Genomic DNA, 13,518 nt, shown 5'->3' with positions numbered 1-13,518 from the left:
GGAAAAAGCCTTAACAGATTAGAACAGTAATGGTATATAACAACAAAAGACATGTGCTGATGCGGTTACTAGCGAATCACAAAGCAGACTTGAGTGTAGGGATGACATTTCTGGCCTTAAGCTGTGCAGTGGATGAGTGACCTGAAATTGTGTCTTCTCTCACTTAAGTCATTTTGTTCCTCCGTATCTGTACTCTAGTCTCCCCCTCATTAATGTTGTGTGTTTATGCATGGACACCACTCATGAGACTGGGTTGTGTTTGATTTTTAGTATGTTCTGCCCACTTTAGCACCCCCCCACATGTGTTGCTTTACTATTTACTGAGCTACCAGTCAATATTTTGCAACTAGGTAGCTTTGACTGTAGCATCATACCTACGCTCTTATTAACCCATTTTTTTATTTTCATTTAATTACTAGTTCTTTGTCTTGAACATTCGTGACTTACAGAATAAGTATAGAAAAGTTGCTCAATTAAATCTGACATATTACTAGCTGGAAACATAAACTCAACATTTTTGACTCATGTTATCAATATATCGGTGCATCACCGGAGACTGTCACTGGTCTACTGTGATCTCCGCATGGAGAGTTGCAACACGAGTTCATTATAAGGCTGCTGTTATTTAAATGCACTTCTCCCCATGTTAGGGTTGATCAGTATACACTGCATGAGAAACAACTGAGAAAATAGTAAGAGGGTAAGCTATACTAAAAGATCAGTCAAGTCGAGCTCCTGCTTTATCTACTAAACTACTCAAAAGGTGGCTTCTTTTAGGTGACTCCTACAAGAAACCTCCCAAGTAACCATTGTCCTTCTCATTTCTACTTGTAGTGTTCTCCATGGCCAGAAAATGCATATGTGAACAACAGCTCCACAGCAAGTCCAGCCTTTACTACATCAGCAAACAACAGTTACACATTGCCAGACAGGTAATGTTTTTTTAAAGTATACTGGCTTTTGTAAACGTTGTTTCCATCCATTAATCCATTTTCTGCTGTTTATCCATTTTTGGATTGTGGGAAAAACGGTGTAAGCAAATATCTCCAGACATCCTTTTTTTCCGCCACCTCCTCAGGGCAGACACAAAGGTGTTCCCAGGACAGCCTATAGAGAGAGAATCTCTCCAGCATGTCCTGGGTCTGCCCCATAATCTCCTGGTTGGACATGCCAAAAACAACCTCCCTAGGTAGGTATCCAGTATGCATCTTATCGGATTCCTGGATCACCTCAATTGGCTTCTTTTGATTTGGCTGTACTTTGAACTCGTGAATGTTTGTACTTCTCACTCAATCTGTAAGGCTGAGACGCTTCTATCCACATTCTAGTTTTTTTGATCTGTACCCTCAGATAATGATGATAAATGAGGATAGGAACATAGATTGACCAGTAAATTGAGAGATTTGCCTTTTGGTTCAGCTTTGCCTCCACCACTGCAGACCGGTATATTGTCCACATGACTGCAGTCACTGCTTTAGTCTATATTTCGATCTACCACTCTCTTCCTTCTTCCCTTGTGAAGTGAGTGGGCACTCCACCTTTTTCTGTCTGAGAACCATGTCCTTGGACTTGAAGGTGCTGCTTCACATTAGGCTGCAAATCGCCACAGTCCACGTTTGAGTTCACAGCCCGAGGAAGTCAACAGGGCCACATCATCTGCAAAAAGTAGCAATACAATCCTGACTCCACCAAGGTGGAGCAGTCAGTTTCAAAAGCTATTTGAAAGAAATTTGAATACTAGATTCACTGTCTACATGAGTGATGTAGATGAGTTGAACAGATATTGAGTGGGGGAAACCCGGTTGCGGAGGAGGATTAAATGGCCACTTCTACATCACTGAATGATTTTCTATGAGTTGTTTGAAGTGGTATGCCAGGTTATATGCCCAGCATTTGAGTGGCTACTGGGAAAATGTTTGAACAAATCATAAATATATGCATTTATGGTTTTATCGGGGGACTTTTAGCACATTTTAAAGCTTAGTCCTGATAGCTTGAAAAGCCACACATTTATTTAGGTTATTTTGTTCATATTAGATTAGTTTAAATAATTTTTGATGGAAATATATATATCCATGTGAGCAAAATCTCAAATGCATAATTGTATTTTTCAGTTTAACTTGACTGTTTAGAAACGTTTATGTACTGAAACCCGTGACTGTAACAGATATCAAAGGAAGCTAAACCAAAGAAGGTCCTTTTTCAGTGATCATTTGAATAGAATGCCTCACCCAAAGAGGTAACGGGGCATACTTGATATTGTAAAGATGTGCAAGGAAAAGTATGTTGTTAGTTTTAAAAATTGTGCATCTTTGACATTACTATTTGAACAGAACAGTGAAATAACTTGGAATCTTAAGTGCATTTGGTGAACTAAATGTTAGAGATGGTTGTAGGAAGTTGAGTTTCCAGTGACTTAAACACTGGCTAGGTAGATACATGCCTTCTTGTTTTGACAAGCCAAAACCAAAAGGAACATTAGAGGGGACATTATAGATAGGCCATTGAAATGTTGGTGTAAAGGCAGTAATTTATGAACTAGTTAGGTGTTTGTTTTGGGAAGCAATGTCTGTGTTTACCACCTACACTTCAGAGCAAGTAATCTACCTGAAATGTAGAATACTTGAGCCTGGCTGGTATTTGGATAGAACATTGTCTAGGAAAAGACTGGGTTGCTGCTGAAAGATGTTTTCACGTGGGTCCTAGTGCTCTGCTGCAGTGACGGGGACTTGGTGCTGTGAAAATGTTGCTGTCCTTCTGATGAGAAGAAAAACTGAGGTCCTTACTCTCTGTGGTCATTAAAGGTCCTCGGGCATCCTTGAATTTCCTATCACAGACTCATCTATTCTACTCTATAATTGGTAACTATCTCTCTCGCCCCTTCATCACCTAATGGCTAATATGTGGTGAGCATACTGACACAGGAATGGCTGCCGTCCCATCATCCAGTTGGATGGGTACACATTGGTGGTGGTTGAAATGGCTCCCCACTCTCTATGTAGAGCAGTCTGAGCAGTGAGAAAACTGCTGTGTAACTGTAATTACTATATTATTTTTCCGACCAATTTGAATATAAGCATGTAAGCCAGATCATATTAATAGGATCCTAAAAAAAACTCCACGTTGGATTAATAAATATTTTAAAAAGAAGTTACAAAGAAAAAAACGCTTTATAAGGCATATAAGACTAATGACTGCAAAGAGAATCGTAGCGCGTATGAGAACATGAGGGCAACCATTAAGAAGGATATCAGAGAGGCTAAAAGACAGTTGGAGAGGAATAGAGCAGATAAGGCGAAAGAAGACCCCAAGAGATTCTTTCAGTATTTTAGTAGTAAAAGAACAGTTAAGGAGGAGGTCAAGTTCATCAGGAATAGTAAAGGGGAATTAAAAGATACAGACAACGAAATAGCAGATGCCCTAAACTTACATTTTTCTGAGGTGTTTACAAGTGAGCAAGTGGACAACCTCCTAGAGGTAAACGCGACTACTAAGGAGGTATTGAGGGATTTGGAAATTGTAGAGGGAGACGTGCTGCTCAGATTAAATAAGATGAAATCAAACAAATCACCAGGCCCAGATAATATTTATCCTCGTGTTCTTAAGGAGGCTGGTGAGTACATATATAAACCCTTGACATGTATTTTTAGGAAGTCAGTGCTCACTGGAGAGATTCCGAAGGACTGGAAAATGGCAAATATCATCCCATTATATAAAAAGGGTGACAGGGCAGATCCAAGCAACTATAGGCCAGTAAGCTTAACAAGCATCACAGGAAAATTAACGGAAGGAATTATTAAGGATAAGATTGAGCAACATCTGGCAAGGCCAGGAGTTATTCTAAACAGACAGCATGGGTTCAGAAGAGGGAGGTCGTGTTTTACTAACATGCTGGAATTCTATGAGGAGGCAACAAAAGGATACGATCAAAGTGGAGCTTATCAAATGTTTTCTGAAAGTTCAGATAAATAATATCATAAGGTGCCATATGAGAGGTTGGGCATCAAATTAAAGCATTTCACTCTTATAGTGCTCCTGTGTAGTATAATTATCTCCTGTACCATCATCAGTCCACACCTTGAACCTGTCCCAGTCATTCAATACATAAGACACAATATTCCTTCGGATATCAAGAGTGAGCCTGACATGGCTGTGCAATATGTAACACAGAGAATGGAAAAGGTAGGTGCCATCTCCGGGCATGGAAACCACTTGGTAAGCGACAGTTCTTTGATCGATGGTGATCACCTCGATAGACATGTTAATGGGGGTACGGTTGGAATGATAAAGGAAATGGGTACCTGAACAATGTAAAGTAAGTCTAAAATACCTAAACAATAACTATAATCATAATAAACAAACAATAAAACAGCGGAGAAGCCGTCGATTAAATAAAAAAGCTGTAGTTATCAGCAGGGAGGCGTGAATCCCGTGGCGAAGCAAGGAAGAGAATGTAGAGACCGGAGCGACAGACGGCCTTATATAGGCAGGCAGCCATCAATGTGGGAGGCGTTGGGATGGGGGACCCAACAGCGCCTCACACGGTGACTGAGCTGCAGACTATGGACGTATATATGTACGTAAGTAGGATTCAGTTAGCATTGGGAACCTGCATACCAAATTTCTTGAAAATGGGCCCATAAGTAACAAAGACCATTGAAAAGCTTAATATGGCAGCCGACAGTGGCATCATACCACCAAAATAAGTACTTACATTGGTTTCGGTTAGTGCAGGGAAGCCGCCTACCAAATTTTGTGAAGATGGGGCCGTAAATAAGAAAGTTCAACATGGCGGATGTTGTCGACCGTTATGACCATTACGTGTAGAATTTCGAAATGAAACCTGCTTAACTTTTGTAAGTAAGCTGTAAGGAATGAGCCTGCCAAATTTCAGCCTTCTACCTACACGGGAAGTTGGAGAATTAGTGATGAGTGAGTCAGTAAGGGCTTTGCCTTTTATTAGTATAGATTGTGACAGTTTGGTACCACTCTCGCTCCCTTGAACCCTCAGACACCAGATAAAAAAATCCAATAATTATTTATTACAATAATAATGTGCACAAAGCACCCTCCACTCCACAATACTCAATAAACAATACAATCCTCTATAATCAAATCACAATCCTCTACTCCCAGACGCTTAGCCACCCTGCCTCCCATCTCAGCTCATCGGTCTGGGATCTCCCACAGTCCTTTATAGTCCTCGACCCGGAAGTGCTTCTGAGCCCTCAGTCCATGTGATTATCCAGCACTTCTGGGTCAGGTAAAACTTCTCTTTGTCTTCAGCCCAGAAGTATATAATTTTTCCCGTTCCCATGACTTGGAAATACTTCTGGACTATACGGAAAATATAAATCCCTGGGCCTCCCTGCAGTGACTCCTGGCGGCCCCCATGGTATCCAGCAGGGCTGTGCATTATAACTCCACTGTCCATGATTCCCTGCTGGCATTCGGGGCACCTCTATGCTGCAAGGAGGGCTCCATCTGATTGGCCGGCTATATATATATATATATATATATATATATATATATATATATAGTGAAGCTGGGAGATGTGAGCAGAACGCTTTGTGTGGGTGAGGACTTTAGCTGCGGTGTTCTGAATATACTGTAGCTTCTGTATAGATTTTACAGGGAGGCCAATAAAGAGAGAATTTCAGTAATCAATACAAGACATTATGAAATAATGAACCAAAGTTTGGGCATCATTAAAGGACAGAAATGGACAGAGGCGGGCAATGTTATGGAGATGATAGAATGAAATTTTGGAAAGAGACCTAATGTGTAGCTCAAAGTTAAGTGATGAATCAAACAAAACACCAAGATTTCTGACAACAGGAGCAGGAAAAGGAGAAATTGGATGTCTTAGAAAGTTGGGATTTTGGACCTACCAGTAACATTTCAGTTTTATTGGCATTAAGCTGGAGAAAGTTATTTTCCATCCATAGTTTAAGATCAGTGATGTAATCAGTGAGTGTGCTGGGAGGTGAATCTGTAGGGGAGTCTGTACTAAGATATAACTGTATATCGTCTGCATAATAGTGGAAATTAAGGCCATGTCTGCAAATAATCTGACCCAAAGAAAGGATATAAAGTAGAAGAAGTAATGGCCCAACGACTGAACCCTGAGGGACACCATGCAAGGGTGAGGCGGAGGATTTATATCTGCCTGGTGTGACAGACTTGCCTATTAAAAAGATATGATGCGAGCCATTGAAGGGCTAAGCCAGAGATGCCTACAGCAGAGATGTGACAGGAGGATTTCATGATTAACAGTGTCAAATGCTGCACTTAAGTCAAGAAGGAGGACAATATTAAGGGAACCGCAATCTGCAGACCGGAGAAGATCATTGACTACACGGAGAACAGCTGTCTCAATGCTGTGCTGTGTATGAAAGCCAGACTGAAAAGGCTCATAGAGTGTATCATCTGGAAGAAAAACATGGAGTTGTGTAGCAACCACGCATTCCATCACCTTAGCCAAAAAAGGGAGATTAGAGAGAGGCCTGTAACTGGAGGGAGAGGAAGGATCCAGGTCAGGTTTTTTAAGGATTGGGGTAACTGCAGTAGTTTTGAGGACAGTAGGGACAGAACCTGAAATGAAACATGCATTTACCAGTGAGGCAATAGGAATACTAATTCTGGATGAGCATGTCTTAAGCAGAGAAGTGGGGGCAGGATCAAGCAGACAGGTGGAGGAATTAGACTTAAGTTCAGAAATGGCAAGAGAGTCAACAGGTGAGATACAAGCGAGTCTTGATGATGGAGATGGCAGATCAGAATGAGTGATTGTGATGTTGAGGGGAAACTGTCATAGATTTGATCAATTTTGGTATTAAAGAAATGTAAGAAAGCCTGACAGTGTTCAGCTGTATTGGGACATGCTAGAGGAGGGGGTTGGAGGAGTTTATTAACGGTTCTAAAAAGATTTTTAGGCCAGTCTTAGCACCATTTATGAGAGAGGAATAATAGTTGGAGCAAGCAGTGTTAAGGGTATCCCTGTATTTAAGTATGTGCTCGGTGTAAAGCTGTGAATGAACTATGAGGCCCGTTTTCTTATAAAGCCATTCAAGACGTCGACTAGTGGCTGTCATAGCTCTGAGCTTATTGGTGTACCAGGGACAGGAGTGGGAGGCTGGAACATGCCTAGTCCTTAAGGGAGCAAAGTTATTTAAAAGTTGGGAAACACAGCTGTTATTAAGGGAAAGCTGTTATTCAGGAGAGGGAAGACTATGCAATTCAGAAAGAGATAAAGACAGAAGGGAAGCAGCAAACAAATCAGAATTAACAGACTTAATGTTGTGATAGGAGACACTTTTTCTTGACAGATGTAGTGGTATTAATGCTAAAGTTACATTCAATAATCTTATGATCAGAAATACCAGAGAGTAAACCTGAGACAGAGACATTATTCAAGCCATTAGAACAAAGCAAGCCAAGAATATGACCCTGTGTATGAGTGGGGAAATCCAAATGCTGTGTCAAGTCAAAAACAATCCAAAGTTGAGATAAATTCAGCTGTAAGAGAGTAGTTGATATCTTCATGAATATTAAAATCACCAAGTAAAATTACAGCAGGGCAAAGAGATTAGATTACAGTGAGAAATTAATTAAATTCTGACAGTTTGCCACAGATTTGGGAGATTCGATAAACTAACAGCAGTACAGGAGGGGAGGAAACCATTTTAACAGCAATATATTCAAAAGCTGTGACTTCAAAAAGGAGAGTTCCTTCATTGTCAAAGTAGATCTATAAACCACAGCCAGGCCATCCCATTTTCCTGTTAACCTGGGTTTAGATATGTGGCTATAGCCTGGGGGAGACAGCAAGTTTAAATGTAAATAGTCACCAGGTTGTTGCCAAGTTTCTGTAAGAAGAAACATGTCCACTTGCTTCTGGGAGATGAGGTTATTAATCAGCGAGGTCTTGTTAGTGATGGAGTGAGTGTTCAAAAGGGCGAGCCTAAAGTTGGAACAACCAGGAGAGTAGGGTGCAGACACTTCCTAAAGAGGATGAAGATGGCCCATGTTTATTCCTCGGACAGCCCTAGTGTTACGCCAGTGAACATGGTGAGACGTCATACTTGGAATCAACGTGTCCGAGCCATAGATCCGTGAGGGGCCTCTTTTAGACTGATGAATATAGCGAGGACGCTGAGTAATTCCAAGCGACTGGCAAAAACTTGTGGATGACAGTCAAGATTTTTAAGTTCATATGGAGAATATATGAGCTGCATTGCCAAAAAGTTAGAAATTACAACACACAGCACAACTCCAAACCAGGAACAGAACAGGCTAAGAATATCCAGACACCGGTGGGCACCGCCAAGAGTGAACAGAATTCTACACAACACCATGCTAACTCCAGCTACACACGTTAGCCAACCCAAATCTCACCGCATAACCAGCTAGAAAAGGAAAAGCACAGCGGGCAGGCTGCACATTCACAGTTCAGACTAACGACTGCAAATGAAGCAAGAGTAGATTCATACTCACCGCGAAGGCAGTAACAGGAGAGAAGGAAGAGAGCTTGCGTAGGACTGAAGCAGGTGTGATTTAGGCAATCGCCAGTGGCATTCGAAAAGAGCAGTCAAATCAGCAGATAAAGATGTAAAAGTCCAATTAGGACAAATACAATGACACCGGTGAGAAGTAGCAGCCAAACATTCCCATCATACTCTCAATGGTAAGTGAAAAGGCATTGAGAAGTGAACTGAAAATGGAATCTCACTAGAATATAGAATAAAAGAAAAATAATGCCAGCTAATTAAATGAGATCAGTGCTATCAAATGTTGTCACTGATTAGGAATCTGGTTGGAACAAAAACCTGCAGTCACAAGGGGGCCATAGGACCGAGATAGGGAAATGCTGGTATAGGGTAAACAATATATTCTTATTTGGAACACATACATTTCATGTGTGTTCCGTGTCTTCAACGATCTTTGTAAATGTAGGATGACAGGAAATGCAAGGCAAGAAATGTTGAACGCATAGCTAGAACAGAACCTTTTTTCATGTTCTACTAATAAATAGTACTTTGTCAGTATGCCCATGTCTATCAAACATTGGAAGCTCTGCAGTCTACTTGTGACTTTACGCTGTAGGAATACAGTGATCCCTCACTATATCACGCTTCGACTTTTGCGGCTTCACTCTATCGCGATTTTTTTTCTCATACACACTTGCGTCACTACGCATGCGCTTTCTGAGAACTTTTATCTAAGCCCTACGATGGCTTGTAAACGTGCTGCCTTTTCTAAGCCTTCTGACAATAAAACTAAGCGCCGGAGGAAGATGCTTACTATCTAGGAGAAGGTGAAACTCTTGGATATGATTAAAGATGGCAATACCCTACAAAAGCCTCCTCACGCATATGAAAAGACAGCGCCAGCAACTGCCTATCAAGATGTACTTCAGCCGCGCACCCAGACACCCACTGCCTACTCCTAGTACTCCTTCAGCGGAAGAAGACAACAACGCACCTGCTGAAGATACTGCACCACCTCTGAAGACTCTCCTACTGAGGTCGTGCCTTCATAGGTTAGTGGTTGTGTGCAATTAAATGTACAGTACAATAATCTACTAGATAAAAGTGTTCGGGATTGTCCTTCCGTTCCGTGAGTGCAAAGCGTAGCGGTATTCTGCTTATTACAGACTTACTACTTGCGGCTTGAGTGCAGCGGCCGATGTGAGCAGAGTTCTGGTGCTCCCATTGTTCCCTTGCTTTTGTGCGCGATGCGCTGGAAAAATAGACAAAATGATGTCTCTGGAAATAATTAATGTTGATGGAGTCAAATGACTCACCGCGTAGTAAATATCAGGGGAGATGGTGCTTGCTTATTCTCATCTATAGCTTATTTAGTGCATGAAACTCCGTCTTTAGCGGTACAGATTCGGGCTAACATTGTACGACTTTGGACAGGCACTTGAGGGGATAAATGAATGTTATGAATGGGCACTTTGATGTTCTCATTCCCTTCACTTACATGTCTGATGTACACATGGAGCGCACAAAAATTGAAGATAAAAGTTGGTCGCCTTAAAAGGTGAGTGCGCCTAGTAATATGATATTTGTAACGTCTAATATGTCTTAATTTTGTCTAATATATTGGGTAATACAAGTGTAATAGTGACTAAAGGGTGTTATTTCATGTCTAGAGAACTCTAATAATGTTAAAAAACGTATTTAGAAGGTCGTAAACAGGTTTTCTATACTCTAACTGCGAAAATATTCGATTTATAAATAAAGAATCCTACTTCGCGAAAATTCATTTATCACGGTAGAGTCTGGAACGGATTAACTGTGATAAACGAGGGTTCACTGTATAAGTAAATAAATCAAGGCGAATAACATTCGATCTGGATTTTATATAAGTAACATATATAAATGTTTTTTTATATAAACACCATCACAAAACATAATCCCAAATAGGACTTTGCACGATACCTTGGCAAGCACTGTAAGCCCTGCTGTTCCGTTGAAGGACATGTTGTGGCAGATTCACTGGCAGGATGACATCCAACCTCTTGCTGTATCCAAACAGTGCCATCTTTTGCCTTTACTCCTGGTGCAGCTGTGTTGTTCTTATTTGTGAGTCGACGTTTCTTGTGGGGAGGGCTTCTGTTCTCTTTCTCTGATGTAGAACCCTCATCCTCATCAATATCTCTGTTATAGCACGTCTTTATTTGAAAACTAACAGTGTCATATAGGGTGAACGTGACTGAGAGAATAAAAGTGAATAATAAAACAAAATGCTAACCTTTATAAGTACCATAAATTTACACCGGCGTTAGAGACTCAGATAAATCAAATGTATATTTTTATTCTATAATAATACTAATAATAGCTGCTCACTACTCAAAACAGTTAATGCATGAAGGACCCAGGATCGAACCCGCAACCTCTCGTCTTGGTGACAGCAGTTTTTACCTCTACACCAGCCAAGCAGACGTAAACGTGTAGGTGTGTATGTCGTACCATGTCCCAATTACTTTTACTTTGGATAAATTCTAGAAAAAAGTGCACTTGTTTTCTTATATCTGTGTCTTTTGTGAAAGTGTTTATTTGATATTTGGACTTCAGTCTTCACACATTATACACTTCACGTCAGAATTTTGCCAGTTATTAGCAGAACATGAAAAAAGTTTCTGTTCTAGTTATGTGTTCAACATTTCTTGCCTTGCATTTCCTGTCATCCTACGTTTACACAGATCGTTGTAGAAATGGAATATACACAAAATGTATGTGTTCCAAATAATGATTTATTACTTACCCTGTATAATTCAAGGCACCTCACATGCAGATAAACAGAATTGAGCTGGGAGAACTTTGTGTACAATTAATGTTGTTTCGGTGGGGGGTGGGATAGCAGGGCTGCCTGCTGCCCGTGCTGATCGACACATTTGTAAAACAGAAGACACTGATGAGGTGGTGCAAGGAATTTAAGGTGGCCCAGCATTACGAGTTTTTTCATAAGCTTCAGGGATTCTAATGGTAAATGTGGGGAGAGTGTGCCTTTTTTTTATAGGTTCTCTCAATGCATTTTATGTTGTTGTGCTGAGCCATTCCTGAAGTCGTATTCCTGACAGCTGTGCTGGAGGTAGTTATTCATTCTCTTTCAACAAGTACAGTGTTCTTCAAGAATGGCTGTTTCATAGGCCTCCTGCTGCCAAACGTGTAGCAGCTCAATCTAGACACGTGAAATTTGGTCTTAAGGAATCACTTGTAATGTGGTAAAGACCTTGCCAACTGAAAATGTGTATAATTTTGTTTTGTGCACAAAACAAACATTAAAACATTTAATTTAACTTAAAGTAATTTGTTTTTTGTTTGTAAATTGCAGCAATTCCTCTTCACCAAACCATCAGGTGGATGCCGTCACTCAAGCCACACTAGATGTAAGTGCTCCTGTTCTGGGAAATGGCTCATGTCTGTTAAAAAAAATAAAAAATTCCTAGTTCCTGAAGAATAAGCCAAGATGTCAGTCTTCAACTTCTCACTTTAAACAGTGTCTTAAAATGTTAGAGTTTAAAGGAGAAAAGGCTGGATGGTGGACAAAGGTGGAAAAACTAAACCTGATATTCAATTTTTAGATGCTGAGTGATCACTTTGTTTAGAGAGTTTGTGCAGTAGTCTTGGTTGTGGTGTTGATGGTAGTGATGGCTACAGGAGTTGTCTGACTTGTCTCATTTTCTCTCCAGCAACTCAGCCCCACTGCTTCAATACAAGAGGCGCAGCAGTGGCTTCACAAAAACAGATTTGCTTCCTACGCAAGATTGTTTTCTAACTTCTCAGGTGAGTGTGGCCCTGTGTGTTTGTTTCAGTCTGCTGTGATGCTGTGTCAATCTTTTCTAAAGACCTATTGCACATCCCTCCTAAAACTCCATCAGTGGAATGTTGCAGCATACTTTGTGTCACGAACTTGTCTATATTTACTACTTGGCTAATGTCAAGCTTTGGTACATGGGCAACTGCATAACCTTCCTACAGTGGCCACTTCACAGTAACTGTTGGTCGATTTTTATGTTTTTTTTTAATTTTATTATAACTTCTAAAGAGCCTTGACTCTGGGATATAAGAACAAATTGGGAGTTGTGAGGTAGGCCTGATATTCTAAAGCTGTTTGGCTAACAGTGGTTCAGTATTAATCACAGTTGTTTTGGGGTTTTGCAGTGCCTGTAAAGAAGGCTGTACTAATTTTTAGGGAATATGCACGAATACGAGTACATAATGTTCATGTGTGCAGAGTGTGAACTAATGAATGCCAGTGCTTGTTTTTTTCCAGGTTCAGATTTACTCAAACTGACACGAGATGACCTGGTGCAGATTTGTGGTCCAGCAGATGGAATTCGCCTCTGCAATGCACTTAAATCAAGGTAATTGTGAAGCAGATACGACATTTTGATTAAGTGGAAGCCTGAGGAAAGAGAGAGCCCTCCTAACCCTGAGACCGCCTAAGGAATATTGTGATTGTCCCAAGTATTTCATGGTCAATATTGTTCTGCTGTTCCTTAGTTATTCAATGACCATCTTAAAGCTGCAAAGGTGTGAGGTGAACACAGACTTATGGGAAGTTCTGCATTTAAGTAATGTTTTTTGCTTGATCTTAGGACAGTTAGGCCACGGCTAACTATCTATGTCTGCCAGGAAAGCACACCAACTAAAAATGTTGCACATCTGAAAGGTACAGGAGACGTTGAAAATGGAGAACATGGCAGCAACAATATTTACGGTAGGTTTATCTTTTCAATATCTGACATATTTAATGCTTTAGAGGGTCACAGTGGGGCAGAACTTGTCGTTACAGCAGTGGCATCAAGAACAGGGCAGATGTAAAGATCTGTTTCAATTAGATGTGGGAAGCAGTCCACGTTTGTGCTTGTTAATTAGTTCACCATTCAGAAGTACTTTTTTTTTTTTTTTTTTTTTTTTTTTTTTGTGTGTGTTTGCTGATCTCGGATGAAGGGATGTCATTTAAGTATGATGGTCACCGTTACTCCTAGATTACCATTATGTT

The 13,518-nt window shown here is 40.6% G+C and overlaps 1 protein-coding gene across 5 annotated transcripts in view; it reads left to right on the top strand.

The window, feature by feature from the left end:
* Positions 1-13,518, top strand: part of ubp1 (upstream binding protein 1) — a 75,801-nt gene that overhangs the window by 53,064 nt on the left and 9,219 nt on the right. For all 5 annotated transcript variants that reach the window (XM_039736310.1, XM_039736308.1, XM_039736309.1 and 2 more), the window contains 5 exons: positions 835-932; positions 11,845-11,899; positions 12,203-12,296; positions 12,787-12,877; positions 13,112-13,233. In XM_039736310.1, coding sequence (XP_039592244.1) covers positions 835-932; positions 11,845-11,899; positions 12,203-12,296; positions 12,787-12,877; positions 13,112-13,233 — 460 coding nt within the window. The remainder of the gene's footprint in view (positions 1-834; positions 933-11,844; positions 11,900-12,202; positions 12,297-12,786; positions 12,878-13,111; positions 13,234-13,518) is intronic.

The sequence above is a fragment of the Polypterus senegalus genome, chromosome 15 (genome assembly GCF_016835505.1).
Source record: "Polypterus senegalus isolate Bchr_013 chromosome 15, ASM1683550v1, whole genome shotgun sequence".
Taxonomy (NCBI): domain Eukaryota; kingdom Metazoa; phylum Chordata; class Cladistia; order Polypteriformes; family Polypteridae; genus Polypterus; species Polypterus senegalus.
The sequence above is the reverse complement of the archived record's forward strand: the minus strand, read 5'-3'. Positions and strand labels throughout refer to the sequence as shown.